The sequence below is a fragment of the Branchiostoma belcheri genome, unplaced genomic scaffold (genome assembly GCF_001625305.1).
Source record: "Branchiostoma belcheri isolate BF01 breed outbred unplaced genomic scaffold, Haploidv18h27 scaffold8, whole genome shotgun sequence".
NCBI classification, from domain to species: domain Eukaryota; kingdom Metazoa; phylum Chordata; class Leptocardii; order Amphioxiformes; family Branchiostomatidae; genus Branchiostoma; species Branchiostoma belcheri.
The window spans coordinates 598,964-612,567 of record NW_017804464.1 but is presented as its reverse complement, the minus strand read 5'-3'; the positions used below and the strand labels follow the sequence as shown (position 1 = coordinate 612,567).

Here is a 13,604-nt window from a genome sequence, read left to right as displayed (position 1 = left end):
TCCGTTAGGTGAGTACTGTTTGCTGCTCCATTTTCGAAGACCAACTCCCCTGGTATGTTTTCTGTTTATTTGCAAAATTTGGTTTCTTTCTAGCTGCTTCTGAAACCTGGTAAAGGTTAAAACTGAATACTAGTAACATATTGCTTACTTTAAAAAAGCATCCACTTCTATAGAAAAAAAAAAATACAAGAATTTGGACTTCGATAACTCATAACTGAGACCATAAAATGTTCAGAGGTTTTGTAAATGTTTTTTCTTTATTTATGCCAGTGACTTGAGAGATGCTGTTACAGTCTGATTCTTGTATTTTGTAACCTATATACTTGTACTTAGAGTGGCCTTCGTGTTTTGTTTTGTGGCAATTAATAAGTGAAAAAAATATGTCCATATCTGCATTATTAAGTATCTGTTATGCAGTACCAAAACAAGCTGCTAGGGGTAAAAGTCCACATTACTTATTCCTGACTCGAAAAGTTCTCCCACCAAAAACTCAAGAAAACTGGATAAACTGTGTTACAAAATGTTGCTGTACAGGTCATGGTATACAGACAGGACTCATACTAAAAACATATCTCATTCAGCTACATGTATGAACAAATGCAGAGAATATACATAGCAATAGTGCATGTGGTCAGTTCTATTACACAGTGCCTTGCCCCTCGCTCCAAATCGAGTTCAAAATATCATCTGCTTGTTGGAATGCGTTCAACAGGTCACCAAGACCCTCCTCTGCACAGAAGTTCTTGATGTGTTTCATCAGGTCTACTAAGGTGTTCAGGTCCTTGATAGGATTGGTCCTGGTACTGTCGGTGTCATCATCCGAGTCCAACACGGTCTCTGTCTCCTGGCTGGCCTGAAGTTCATCCAGGAGAATCGTGGCGTCTTCGTTCCAGTCCCGCCCCTCCATGTCGCATGTTGCCAGGTCCTGGTCAACGCCCGCCAACTCTTGGAAGTCGCATCCGAAGAGTTCTTGAGAGAGTTCGTCCATGCCAACCTGATCTTCTGAGTCTGATGCCCCCGTTTCGACATTGACTGGATCAGCATTGACTGAAAAGAAAGAATAATGTATTTCGCTTTACAAATTTGAATGGCACCCAAGCTAATTATAACACAAAGAATATAATGAATGTATCTAGATGTACAAAGCAAACAATATAAAAACATGGTTATGTCAGCATGTGAGCAACACTAGTCAGTTTCGGCTGCATTCAGATGCCTTCATAAGGTTGCTACTCTACTACTACTACTACTACTATCCTAGTTTAGATTATACTGCTGCCGGTTTCCCTGTCCCAGGGGTGGGCAGCAGTCGGCTACTCCTTGGCAAAAAATAGACAACTTACCAAGAGTTACATGGTCGAAGCCGGCCTTCTCAAAGCACGTCTGGATGGTGTTCTCCGTGACGTCCTGCCAGGCTGAGGCGATCCAATGGATGGCGTCCAGGACTGTCAACTGCGTGACCAGTTCTTCACCTGTTAGAATGTCGGAGATAGCAATAGAGTCGAGATCCATTTTAATTGGGTATAACCATAAAAAAGAAGACCTAGAGCTATGGGAGAAACAAGAGTGCTTTTACTTTTTAGCTTTCTTTTGCCCTTTCAAACAGGATAAAATAGCCTGGATCAAGCCAAATAGATTGGCGACTGGCTTTGATCTGGTCATTTTCACCAAATTGGGAATGCTCCAGATCTGGCTCATTTGGCAAGGTACAACTTTGAGGAGCCATATCAAGCCGGACTGAGCTTGATCGGGAACGTTTTGATTGGAGTAAAGTTGACTTGATCAACTGTTTCAATTGGCAACGCCCTGGGATGTCCAAGTCATTCTGATATACCCACCTGTTGCCCCACGATGCCTCTGCATGTCCTGGAGGATGCGTGTCAGTTGACGCTTGCGGTACTTCAGTTTGAAGCGCTGGACCACACCCTGGCCCATGGGCTGTGCTCTCCACGTGGTGTTTGACGGGTAGTACACCAGCTCGACGTTCCTGAGCCTGACGTGAGGGTGGCTCGGCGCCTGGTCCAGGAAAAGGAGAACATTGCGATTCTCTAGTCCCATCTTCAGATCAAAGCTCTTCAACCAGTCCAGGAACAGTTCGGATGTCGTCCAAGACATCTTGTTGTGGGCGTAAGTGACAGGAAGACTGGACTGTGGCAGGTTCTTGAAGCACATAGGGCGGGCCGAGTGGCCAATGACAAGCGGTCTCTCTTTCCCCCCGGCCATGTTGGCACACAGGACTACAGTGAGGCAGTCTTTGGCCTGATTTTGCCCACTAAAGTAACTGTGATCACCTCCCATGAACGTTTGGTTGGAAGTCGTTCGAAAGAACAGGGCGGTTTCATCCATGTTATAGATGTCTTCTGCGGAATAGCCGGTCGTGACATCAGCTATCTTGTCTGCCCACTTGTCCCCACTTGTTCCCGGGATTTCAGCGCTCTTGAACCCGAGGACGATGTTGTGCCGGGTTTTAAAACTTTCTAACCAGCCATTGGATGCTTTGAAGCCTACAACGCCCAGCTGTTCTGCAAACTTTAGAGCTTGTTGTTGTAGCATTGGTCCTGTGACGGGCCTGACGGTTGTTTCACAGAAGTACTGCCAGCAAAGCTTGTTGATGTCTTCATTCGCTGTCTCCCTGTTGTTCCTTCTCTTGTGGATTGGTGCGTTATTCTCGTAATAATCCGCTAGGTACTCTTGTTTCCTGTTTACGATGTTCTGGATTTGCGTCTTCCCTACCCCGTATTCTTTGGCGAGCCCTCGGGCCCCGGTCCCGCCCCTCTCGTACCGCCGAATCACGTCAATCTTCTCCCCCAGCGTCAAAGTTTTCTTCTCCAACTTCGCAGCAGCCTGCTTCGCTTGCGTGCTCGACTGGCTCTCCATCGTAAACAGCGGTTGGTTGATGTCCTGTTGTTGTTGTTGTTGTTGTTGTCCTTGCGAGTTTAAATCTATTTCTCCGCCAGATGTGGTCTCTTGTTCCTCAGTCACCTTCTGCCTTACGTTCCTTCTCTTGTGGATGGGTGCATTATTCTCATAATCCGCTAGGTACTCCAGTTTCCTCTTCACGATGTTCTGGATTTGCGTCTTACCTACTCCAAAGACCTTGGCGAGCGCTCGAGCCCCGGTCCCGCCCTTCTCGTACTGCCGAATCACGTCGATCTTCTCCCCCAGCGTCAAAGTCTTCTTCTCATACCTCCCAGCCCGCCTCGCTTGCATGCTCCACTTGCTTTCCATCGTAAAAAGATGAAAGAGTAACGCACGGTTTGTACGTGTGGCCGACCACCGTCTCTTGTCTGTTTGGAATATTCTACTAGTACCATGGGGGAGTAAATTTTGGTGTACAGAGACGTAAATGCATTTCTTTTCAAATACAAACGTTGCAAAGTATAATACTGTAATGTATGTTTTATTTTCGTTATTAGTATGATGACTGTAATAAGTAATTGTGCATTTTGTACTGGTGAATGAAGAAACTAATCACATTGAATTCAAAGTTTTCCCCCAATATTACAGTGTACTATTCCATTGACCTCAACCGCCATCTTTAATCGAAAACCCTAATAATAGTGACTTCGCAAACTGTACATTTCAGCACAATATTCATCAAAAATAGCTGCTATAGCCCGCTTGAAGATGACCTAGTCATCATAGGCAGGTGTTGGGTCACTTTCGGTCGCCACTTGAGCTCAGATCGCGATCGTGCCATGCAGGCGGTCGTCTTGCGCAGAAGCTCTGTCCACGGGACGGAACAAACACTTATCTCCAAGCAGATGTCGGGATTGAATAATGTATTTACAGACGACGGGCGGAGCACTGTCTTTATCAGTGCAGCTTCTCTTTGAGTTTTATGTCTTGTTGAAATGTTTTTAAATTGTAGGTATTTTGGCCTTGCTTTAAAAATCAAATTCTCATGCGTTTGATGCAGTCGCACCTGATGCAAGTTTGAGAATAAACCGACAGAGGTCCTCACTGCCACGTCGGTTGATAAGGCATCACTTGCATTCCATATAGAGACCAACTGAGTGCAGTAACATTTAATTCCTTACTAGCTTCCTTGCAGAAAAAAAACTGTGGAAAGCACAGGTCACTTTGACAAAACAATTTCTACATCTACTACTAGTGATTCCTAATCGCTATATCAGCTATAACAGTTTCCGTTCCGTTACATGTATGCTCTATAACGAGGCCTGCTTATCCATGTACACGTACTCACATCTGCCCAGACAATTACGTCTGAACGCCATGTGTTTTCATAAAGGTCATGTATCAAATGGAAAATTCCTGCTGAAATGAGCTGTTTGATCCCAGTACGCAATGCATATTTTACACACGGTTCTTGGATCATAGGATCCAGACTAGACTGTTATTTTTCAACTTCAATGATACTCTAGTACGTGATGTTAGGTGCGTTGATTCTGGTTGTTGAAAATAGCTCAGAACTAACTGAAACAGTAACAACACAAAATTGCACATACGTGTAAAAACGTTAACAGTGAATTTTAACAATTACAAGATGTTAACTCAGTGTATGAATATGTATGTGTTTGGTCCTCAAGTTGCCTCTCTCTCTGGCTCTTTATATGACGTTTCTCTATCAGCTCTTTCTCTCTCACACTCTCTCTAACGTTAAAAAGAAAAAAAAATTCCTGTAACTATAGTGCTATCTTTATCGTACATGTATTTTGTTCTAGCTACTAGTATAGCCCGTGCCTGGCACAATCCTTCCTGAATACAACCTGTTCGAAATCGCCGCACGGCACGGTACAAAGCAGTCTAATTTGACAAGGCCCCTTTGTGTGTGGCTTCTATAAGGTTGCAAAGAATTACCTATTACAGTTAAAACCGTTCCACTGTCAGATGAATGACATAGTACCCCTTTAGCGTTGTCATGGCTACAGACTGATGCATATTTTTTGAGAGAGAAAAGTAAGACGCGTCGACGTACATAACAGACCTTAAGAAAACAGGAAAGCGCTGCAGACTGACGACAACTTTCCATTTATGAGCTGGTGAACATAAGATGCAGAAATGAGAACAAGAAACCACCACCGGTAAGTCTATGCTATGTTTGTTTGTTTGTTTATATGCATAACCGATAAACTGTCCCTAGGCTCGTAACACACCAGTTTTGCACAGTAAGTGGTAACTGTAGTACACGTATAAAACCAGACTGAACAACTCACACAGGGATATACTAGTACTACTATAACTCTACTGTGTTTTTTTTCGATAAATTTAGTTGGATCTTTATCATGCTCTCCTCAAACATGGGGCCGCTACTTTACGTCCCATCCGAGAGGGCGTCCCTAACCGAAGCTTGGTACTCATTTTGTCCAGTGCAGCGAGGAAATAAAAAATAATAATCTCGGTCAACGAGCTTTTTTTTAAACTCTTGTTCCATTTTCAATGTTGTTGATTCCATTCTGTCGCGGAGTACTGTGGATTTTATTTTACTGCTGGCGCATATGAGAGTAAAGTATTGAATAACATGAATAACATTGTCTTAAAGCCCGGTTGTTTTGTGCATACGATACACTACGGCGTGTAAAAGCTCCTGTCAACAAGTCATATCGTATTTCCCAAATATATGATAGATTTTTGTCATTTAGCAAGTACTTCAATGTGAAAATGACAAGCTTTATATCAGAGACTCTTTTTACACAACCAAAAGGTTTATTCAGCCGACGTTTCGGTGGCCGTCGACTGTCACCTTTCTCAGGGCAATTCTGACTGGTTCACATTGCACAGCAAAGGGGGTACTGTAATAGATGCGTTGCCAAACGCAAAGTATTCTTGGTTGTATAAAAAAAATCTCTTTATTCAATGACTTACCAACCTGATGAAACATTTCACGGAAGCTTTACGTCATATTTCAGGTAAGCCAGCCGACTGGTTGTCTGCCAACCCTGGGGGTAACAACAACAGCGGCACAGACTTAGCAGTTACATCAAATAGTTTCATATCCAGCATGATGCTCAATGACAATGTAGTCATAGTTGTTTTCGCCATCCTCGTGAGTTGTGCCAGTATAGACCTGACATGTTTTCCTGGGTGCACGAGCACAAAATCTTGGTCATCCTGTCTTCCCGACCATTCTAAACCATCACATATTCATCCCAGTCGGAAGATAGGCGCCTGTATATTATGCCGTGCGCATCTACAGGAACAGCCAGTACTAAATAACACCTACCATCCAAACTCAACATGCCTTCCTAACAGCAACCGAGTAGGAATCCAGGGGTTTTCGTTTGGGGTACTGTCAGTTGAGAAACTACGACCGCCCCAGCAATCAAAAGTACATGACCTTGCTCTCATTGAGTGTGGAATCACAGATTTGGAACAGGGTCTTTTGGCTGAGTTTCCTGACTTGCAGTGGTTATATCTTGACTACAACAACCTGACCCACGTCAAGCAAAACTGGTTCGATGCTGAGCAGTTTAAAACCCCTCGTTTGTACTACCTGTCGTTGTCACACAACTACATAAGTAACATAGATTCAAAATGCTTTGAAAAGCTTCCTTTCCTGCACACACTGATACTTGACAGTAACCGTTTGCAAAGTGTCCAGCCATCTTGGTTTCACAAGCTAAAGTTAGACAAACTTTCTTTGAAATCAAATTCTATCAAAAGCGTTGCTCTGCAGACGTTTAAGTCCATGTCCCGGAACCTAAACCTAGACTTGAGTATGAATGAGTTGACCTGTTTGTCAAGGGAAACTGTAGAAGGGATACCCAAACTAAGAAAACTGTCACTGGGTGGGAATATGTTGCTTGCTGTCCATAATTTGGTAATGAGGTGGCAAATTGTCTATCAGTACTACAGGTTTTCCGGCCAGCGGATTGCGGTAATGGTTAACGAAACGCTTTTCTGTATCACTGCAGTCCCCCTACTGAAGCAATTTTATCAGGTCCAGATGGAATGTAACCCCCAGACACATGCAGCATGGCCAAGTATTGACAGTCGATGCACTTTTCTTACTACCAGTAGACTAACAAGAAGCCAGAAAAAGTACAGCTTTCCGTTGATTCTCATATCAGTAAATAACTCAGAATCAGACAAATATGCTAAAAACACCGCCCACTTGTGCCAACATGCTTGGGAAAATGTCTCCACTGTAAAGGTAGCGTTACGGGGAGACACTACTCTGCAGATTGTCCCCATAGGTGTAGAGAAATCCTACAATCCTCAAAGTTTTGCTATAGTTCTATCAGATGTCATCATGTCAAAAGAAAACACCACTGCGTCTCCTCTTGAAGAAATGACGAATATAACATGTTTGGTCTACACTTGGGATAAGACCTACCAACATGTCTTCACCGCACCCTTGTCTAGTACTCCTGATGACCCCGTGTGTGTAGAAAAGGCCACAAGAAATCCTGGTAGTACCTTCAACGGTACACGAGAGGGGATAGCTCTGACCACAAGAGAATCTAACATCACAACAACAAAGGTAACTCTGAATCAGACAAGCAGACTGACTACAGTGTGTACATGTAGTCCCTGTCCAAATGGAACTGTGACAAAGGAGAGATCCCCACATGTAGCGATCGTTATAATGGGAACTGTAATAGGGGTAGTGCTGGTAGAACTGCTGGTAGCGTACGTTATCAGAAGGCAGCGTTGTTGTTCACGGGGCCACCTAGCGGGAGTCCGTGGTACAGCACCTAACAGGTGTCAGCAGTCATCAGGTGATGATCAACAGTACAGTGAAATTCCCGACGAGTACTACAACCAACAAAACACTGTGCAATCCACCACACCACGGACTGATCATCATAAGTACTACAACTACCACCGTAACTCAAGACCAGGGGCACAAAATCCTTACTGGGAAATCCCGGATGAGTACTACAGCCGCTACCACACGTACACATACCCTCCGACACGCCGGGTGCCTGACAAGAGCTACTCTGTAACAATTAATGCTGCTGCAGCTGAGGTGGTCCTTCCTTCATCAACCAGGCGGGGCGGCAAACATCCATCCTACGATATAGCTCCACAAGTCTGGAGAGACTCACAGAACCACCAGATACCTGTACGTGGGCGTCAGACTAATATCAGATCACACAGAATTGTAGCGCCTAGTAGTAATCCAAGATATATGAATCTGATTGGTAAATATTGCAAAACATTGAGAACTGCAAAGTTCAGAAAGCAGAGAATGCCTCTGTACAATAATCCCTTTACCCAGCCCGACAGACATCAGAAAAGTTCAAAGTACGAGGCCGCACTCAGAGCTGAACCATCAAAAAACCAAAGTCACCCAAACATATCATGTCAACAGGCTTCAAAAGGGGTCATTAACATTTCTCAAGGTCTTACACTGGCAAGGTGTGAGCGTGATAGCAAAGGTCAAGTTCACAGGTCCAAAACTCTAGACATGAGTGTATCTCACTTAATGAAGTCCACAAAAAAGGCAAGCCATCATCGTCAGAGTATTTAGGTATGATCACAGGTTCAGGTCATGAAATATAAAACAACATACCACCATGGCACGACCGTCTTTCTTCGGCCTAACCCCATAACCAATGAAAACTTGTTGCCAAACGACTAACGCAGTAGCATGCTGAAGGTTAACTTTCCAATGTTTAACTAAATTTTACTGCATGCTGAGGAAACGAAATAGAAAAAAGTGGTAAATTCTGACCCTTTACCATTTTGCACGAGTGACTTTACAGAGAGCAAGCTTTTTATACCCTGAATGTTTAAATAATTCTCATCCAAGTGTGCATTTGTACATCCCCTTTTGAAACGATACTGGCACTGTATACGTATCTGCACTGCATCCACGCAACTGTTTTATTACGTACAAGTTCTTTTCGAACCGGTTTGCCATCGTCTGACCAGACTGGACGCGTATTCCGCCATGGTGACTGAACTGTTTTTTCCATAAACCCCTGTAAGAAAGCCACGCCCCCTGCAGGAATCAGCTGGTTACTGTAGATCTTGAAGCCTTTTGCTGCAGTAGCAGTTTTCAATGCAATGTGACCTCTTGCTACGAACTCATCATGCATCTTGCAACGAACAAATACCATGTATTCTCTACTAACCGTTGATACGATTTATTTTATAGAGATATGATGAACTCTTGACTTTTCGCAGTTCTTAGTTGACTATTTTAAGTGCGGGAAAAAAGCTGAACTTGCAGTATTTAGGTACGCCGGGCATGTCAGGGCAGGACACCGGGGTTTGTTTCTCCCCGCCCACAGCATTTGCCTACTGCTCTTTATAATTGGTCTCACGGATCAATTTATAGTGTCTGCGATCTTTATGTAACCAGGGAGGGATGATGTCCGTTGTGTGTAGCGTCCCATTCCAGCCTCTATATAATTGACCTCTGTGAGGTCTCTGGATAGTTATGCAGCAGTTGGCAGCAGTGTAAGAAGGTACAACCTCTGAGTGTTTCTTTGGACTTCGAGGAGCCACATGGCGGCGAACAGGACAAAGAATCGGTCTTACAGCAAAGGTGAGACTTTTTATCATATCTATTGTGTTTTCTTGAATGACTTAGGTCTTCTTATATGCTACATAATTTCTTGTCCCACTTTCCTGTAAACAAACACGTGTTGTTTGTAGAAATCCAGAGGTGTTGAACGTACCCATCCCAGAATCCCTTGCAATGCAATCCCTTGTGCACATTCCAGATGCCTGGCTAACTGCATGGAGTATTTTTTACCCCCATGCTGTAGTTATATATAAACAACACTGTACTTCTACTTATTTTCTGTTATACATTTAACCCCTCTGTTACAAATGAACGAACAACCAAACATTTTCCCTGTGTATCTTGTGCAGCCATCCGCATCCTGCAGCAGTTGTTCCCCAGGATCCTGACACTGCAGGAATATCTAGAAGAGTTGATCTCCCAGCGCGATGCTTCTGTACCTCCACTGCTACGGGATGGAGACAGTCAACAGTCAGTACTGATACTTACTAGTATGTCATACCTGGGGGCCTGCACACTGTGGGGTCTGCATGTGCCCTTTTTCGTAAGGTGTAATCAGGCCTTTTTAGTCTTCGTGACTCATAGGCAGCCTCTCCAAAAATCAATGTAATTCGTAAAGTACATTAGCAGCAAAGCGTAAAGTCATCATCAGTTCTGAGACTATAACGTAATTCGTAATTGGCGGCAAAAATTTTGCATAATTCGTAAGCACTACCCTCTCATGCAGGCCCTCATACCTGGGCAGATAAAACTTTCAATACAGGTGTTCTAGCCCTATCTCATGAAGTTTGGCCAACTTTGGCCATGTTTCAATGTCTTGAATGCATAGTATTTGTATGTCACATACATGTAATCATTGTACATTCCATTGCTGCTAAAGGATGTGATTTTCAGGTACATCGATCTTCTCCAAACGACCCTGGTTGGCCTTGGCTACAAGCCCCTCCCACACCGCGTGTCATTTGAGCAGGTGTCCAATCAGGACGAAGTGCTGGTCAGGGTAATTGAGGTGAGGAATGTGTAATTTTTTCTCATTGAGATTTATTCTCATAACCAGTAAGCTGCTTTAAAAAGGTAATAATAACATGCCAGTTGTGCATGTTGAAGTGCTTCTCACACCAAAAACATCTATTACAGCATTTTAATGAACATAAAATTACATCTACTCTTATAGTAGTCCACCATGTTTATGGAAATTTCTTCATTTGTATAGATAAGTCATTCAATCATCCATCCATCCATTCATTTCTTCTTTCATTCATTCATTCATTTACAGAAGCTGTGCAAAAGCTCCAAAGGGCCCACGAAGAATGTGCTCAGCTTAGGCTACAGACTGGTGAGTTTAACTGCATGCTGGAATTTTGTTTTATTAGTTCCTACTCTTTAGCTCTGAATGTAATTGAAAGTTTGGGGCATGATAACAATTGAAGGTTATTTCAATGTCCACCAAGCCTCTTCTATGCCCGCAGGCAAGGGAGAACAGCAGAAGTTTTTCCATAAAATCTCCTTGTATTGAGAACGTTCATCCAGATGACAAGATAAGGAACCTGGAAGGGCGAGTATGGAAGATTCTTCTTAGCAGGTAAGAGGGCCACTGTCTTGCTCACAGTATTGTAAATTGTCAGTATCTGAAAATTATTTTAAAAATGAAGAAAAAAAATTAGTCTTACAAAATGCATTTTGTTTCAAGACATTTGCAGCATCATATTTCACTCAGGTTCAGGACCTTGGAAGACATCCCAAAACCATTGGAAGGGGGATGTATTTTATATGCTTTTTTTTTAAGGAAACAATTTGTTAACGATGGACTGTTGTTCACATTTCTGCAGGATTGGTGATGATGTCATGACCCACCTCCTGGGTAGCTGCTCTCTTTTTCTGGCAGCGTCCCTTGGCTGCTATATACAGATCACAGGTATGGTAATACATGTATAGTTCTTTAGGTCATATGTGGGCCTTCGATGCGAGTGTTACGGCCCATGTGATAACTACCCTGTATCACATGGGGTTCTAACGGTTATCACACAGGATTCCAAATGTTCTTGTAAACCTTACTTACTAGTAACTACTAGTACTTTGATATGATGGGACCAACAAAGTTTTCACTTACAAAATGTATATCTTTTTCTTACCAATAGGTTTCCCTCTGTATGAACTGCACAGTGATTGGCACAAAGTTTCCATACCAGTCAATGCAGAAGGGAAAACAAAGGCAAAGACAACAAGCAGGACTTTGAAATATACCAGGGGGCTTTTAAAGAAAGCGTCATCAAGCATCATCAACAAGAAGCCTAAGGAAGAACATAAAAAGAAGATAGCACTACATTATGCAAGCAAACGTCAGTCTTTACCAAAAACAAATAGACAGCGGCTGAACAACAAAAGATACAATCAAGACAGCAAACAGAGGGAAAAGGAGCTCCTTGATGCATCAAAAGTACAGCAACGTGCAGAAAGGGCTAAAGTGTTATCTGCGCCTTACAACGTAAAGAGGGGGCTCAAAAGGAAAGATCCTGAGGAACTGCATGAGGTACAAAATGTAGTTTATAAAAGGCGGAAAATTGGACACAAGGAAGATGCAAATAACGGCAAGGCAGCATCGAAAAACATTTGCTTCTCTGTAGGTGAAGTAGGAGAGAAGGCAGTCAGTGTTGATCCTGCCATGCCATCATGTTCTCATCACCTGAAGGTGGGTCAGACTCGAAGGCAGATGTCACTGGACAGTCATTGCCATTTGCACACAGAAGGTACACGTGCATCTCATGAAAGTGAGATCCGTCTTCTTGACCATGGACATACCAGACAAAATACACAACTCACAGACAGTTTGACTCCAACTGTCACAAGTCAGACTAGAAATACAAGGAAGAGAAGGAAACATCACGAGAAGGCTGATGACAGAGAAGTGGAAAGATCGAGGTGTGATCTATCAGACACAGGAAAGACTCAACAGGGAAAACGCAAGAGAAGGAGAAAGAAAGACATTCAAGATGGAGCTGAAAGAAGTGAGAAAAAGAATGAGATACAAAAGGGGAAGAAAAAGAACTTAAACTCAGTGTCAATGAGTGGAGAGATGGCCTTCACTAAAACATCAGTGCTTTATGCAGGCCATGTACAGAAAACTGGAGGTTTGTTTACAACTTGACATATTGTTTTAATTGGTCTTGAGCGATAGGCCTAAGTTCAGCACAATGTCACAATATAATGGTCACCTTTTCCTTGTAGATAACGATTGAGATGGTTTTGCATTGCAATATAACATTAAAAGAGTGATATTCTCTTTAACTTTCAGCTGACCTGGATGGGCTTCCTGCAAGCAACAGAGGTGCCCAAAAGTTGGTGGAGAAGGTTTTCCTGCAGGATATACAGAAAAACGTCCACAAACCTACTAACAGCACTGCAGCTACAGAACCCACTCTTGACCAACAGCAGGCTCAGAAACACAAGGTACGTTGTAGTCTGTAGTGGTGAGATGGTTCGTAATTTTCGTAGAATGCATATTCCAAATTTAGCCTGTTTGACATCTCCTGTTGCGATAATATTGAATGTGGTATAAAATAAGCAATTTCAGATGTACCCACCGAATCTATCTTCTTTTCAGATAAGCAGAACTCCAAGGAGATATGTTAAAGTCCAGAAGCTGTTTGTGGAGCTCCTGAAGAGACACAAGTAAGTTTCTGCATTGTTTACTATAGTCTAAATTTGATATTTAATAATTAAAAAAAAAATGTGATTCACTTGAAAATAACAGACATTCATACATGTATTCTCACTACCTTTTAGACAGTGTAGATACTACTACTTGATGAGGTATCACTGCCCAATAAGTCTGGAAACATCACAAAAGCAGCAAGCAGATAAAACTGAAGGTTCAACAGATGATGCCGTGGAGGATAGAGACAGACACATCCTGGAAGCTCCTGTCTTCTACAGGAGGCCTCCACATGGGACATCCAAGGAGAAGACAGCTGCTGTGAATCACAATGGTTAGGTCCACTTGTTCTACATTACATGATAGAATGATATATGATGTATATATAGTGAACAAGGACTATGTGTAATGGCATCCAATGGCAACACGTACACCAGAAACACAACATTAATTCTTCTAGGCCTTACATGTTTTGTGCTGCAATATTGTTTTGACTACAAATTAAAACACAGT

At 42.8% G+C, this 13,604-nt stretch overlaps 3 protein-coding genes across 3 annotated transcripts; 2 read left to right on the top strand and 1 right to left on the bottom strand.

The window, feature by feature from the left end:
- Positions 1-267: 267 nt before the first annotated feature.
- On the bottom strand, positions 268-3,768 carry LOC109486279 (tigger transposable element-derived protein 4-like). The gene is made up of 3 exons (XM_019790066.1): positions 1,839-3,768; positions 1,344-1,472; positions 268-1,047 (listed from the first exon to the last, which is right to left on the bottom strand). Exons 1-3 carry the CDS (start codon positions 3,226-3,228, stop codon positions 641-643), a joined length of 1,926 nt encoding a protein of 641 aa, XP_019645625.1. The 5' UTR covers positions 3,229-3,768; the 3' UTR covers positions 268-640.
- Positions 3,769-5,003: 1,235 nt separating this feature from the next.
- On the top strand, positions 5,004-13,430 carry LOC109486002. Its single transcript, XM_019789698.1, has 11 exons — positions 5,004-5,045; positions 9,414-9,460; positions 9,790-9,910; positions 10,334-10,448; positions 10,716-10,775; positions 10,909-11,021; positions 11,269-11,354; positions 11,578-12,567; positions 12,732-12,886; positions 13,041-13,108; positions 13,223-13,430. The coding sequence occupies exons 1-11, from the start codon at positions 5,023-5,025 to the stop codon at positions 13,428-13,430; spliced, it is 1,986 nt and encodes a 661-aa protein (XP_019645257.1). The 5' UTR covers positions 5,004-5,022.
- LOC109486264 lies at positions 5,789-8,744 on the top strand. The gene has a single exon (XM_019790031.1). The coding sequence runs from the start codon at positions 5,834-5,836 to the stop codon at positions 8,435-8,437; it is 2,604 nt and encodes an 867-aa protein (XP_019645590.1). The 5' UTR covers positions 5,789-5,833; the 3' UTR covers positions 8,438-8,744.
- Positions 13,431-13,604: the final 174 nt, after the last annotated feature.

What these genes read in the sequence shown, in the direction of transcription:
- LOC109486279 (XM_019790066.1), bottom strand. Translation starts at nt 3,228, where the DNA reads ATGGAAAGCAAGTGGAGCATGCAAGCGAGGCGGGCTGGGAGGTATGAG. An exon ending in GAGGCATCGTGGGGCAACAG is followed by an intron (nt 1,473 to 1,838) that starts GTGGGTATATCA and finishes ACATTCTAACAG; the next exon opens with GTGAAGAACTGGTCACGCAG. An exon ending in CTTCGACCATGTAACTCTTG is followed by an intron (nt 1,048 to 1,343) that starts GTAAGTTGTCTA and finishes CTTTCTTTTCAG; the next exon opens with TCAATGCTGATCCAGTCAAT.
- LOC109486264 (XM_019790031.1), top strand. Translation starts at nt 5,834, where the DNA reads ATGAAACATTTCACGGAAGCTTTACGTCATATTTCAGGTAAGCCAGCC.
- LOC109486002 (XM_019789698.1), top strand. Translation starts at nt 5,023, where the DNA reads ATGAGAACAAGAAACCACCACCG. An exon ending in GAATCGGTCTTACAGCAAAG is followed by an intron (nt 9,461 to 9,789) that starts GTGAGACTTTTT and finishes TATCTTGTGCAG; the next exon opens with CCATCCGCATCCTGCAGCAG. An exon ending in TCAGCTTAGGCTACAGACTG is followed by an intron (nt 10,776 to 10,908) that starts GTGAGTTTAACT and finishes CTATGCCCGCAG; the next exon opens with GCAAGGGAGAACAGCAGAAG.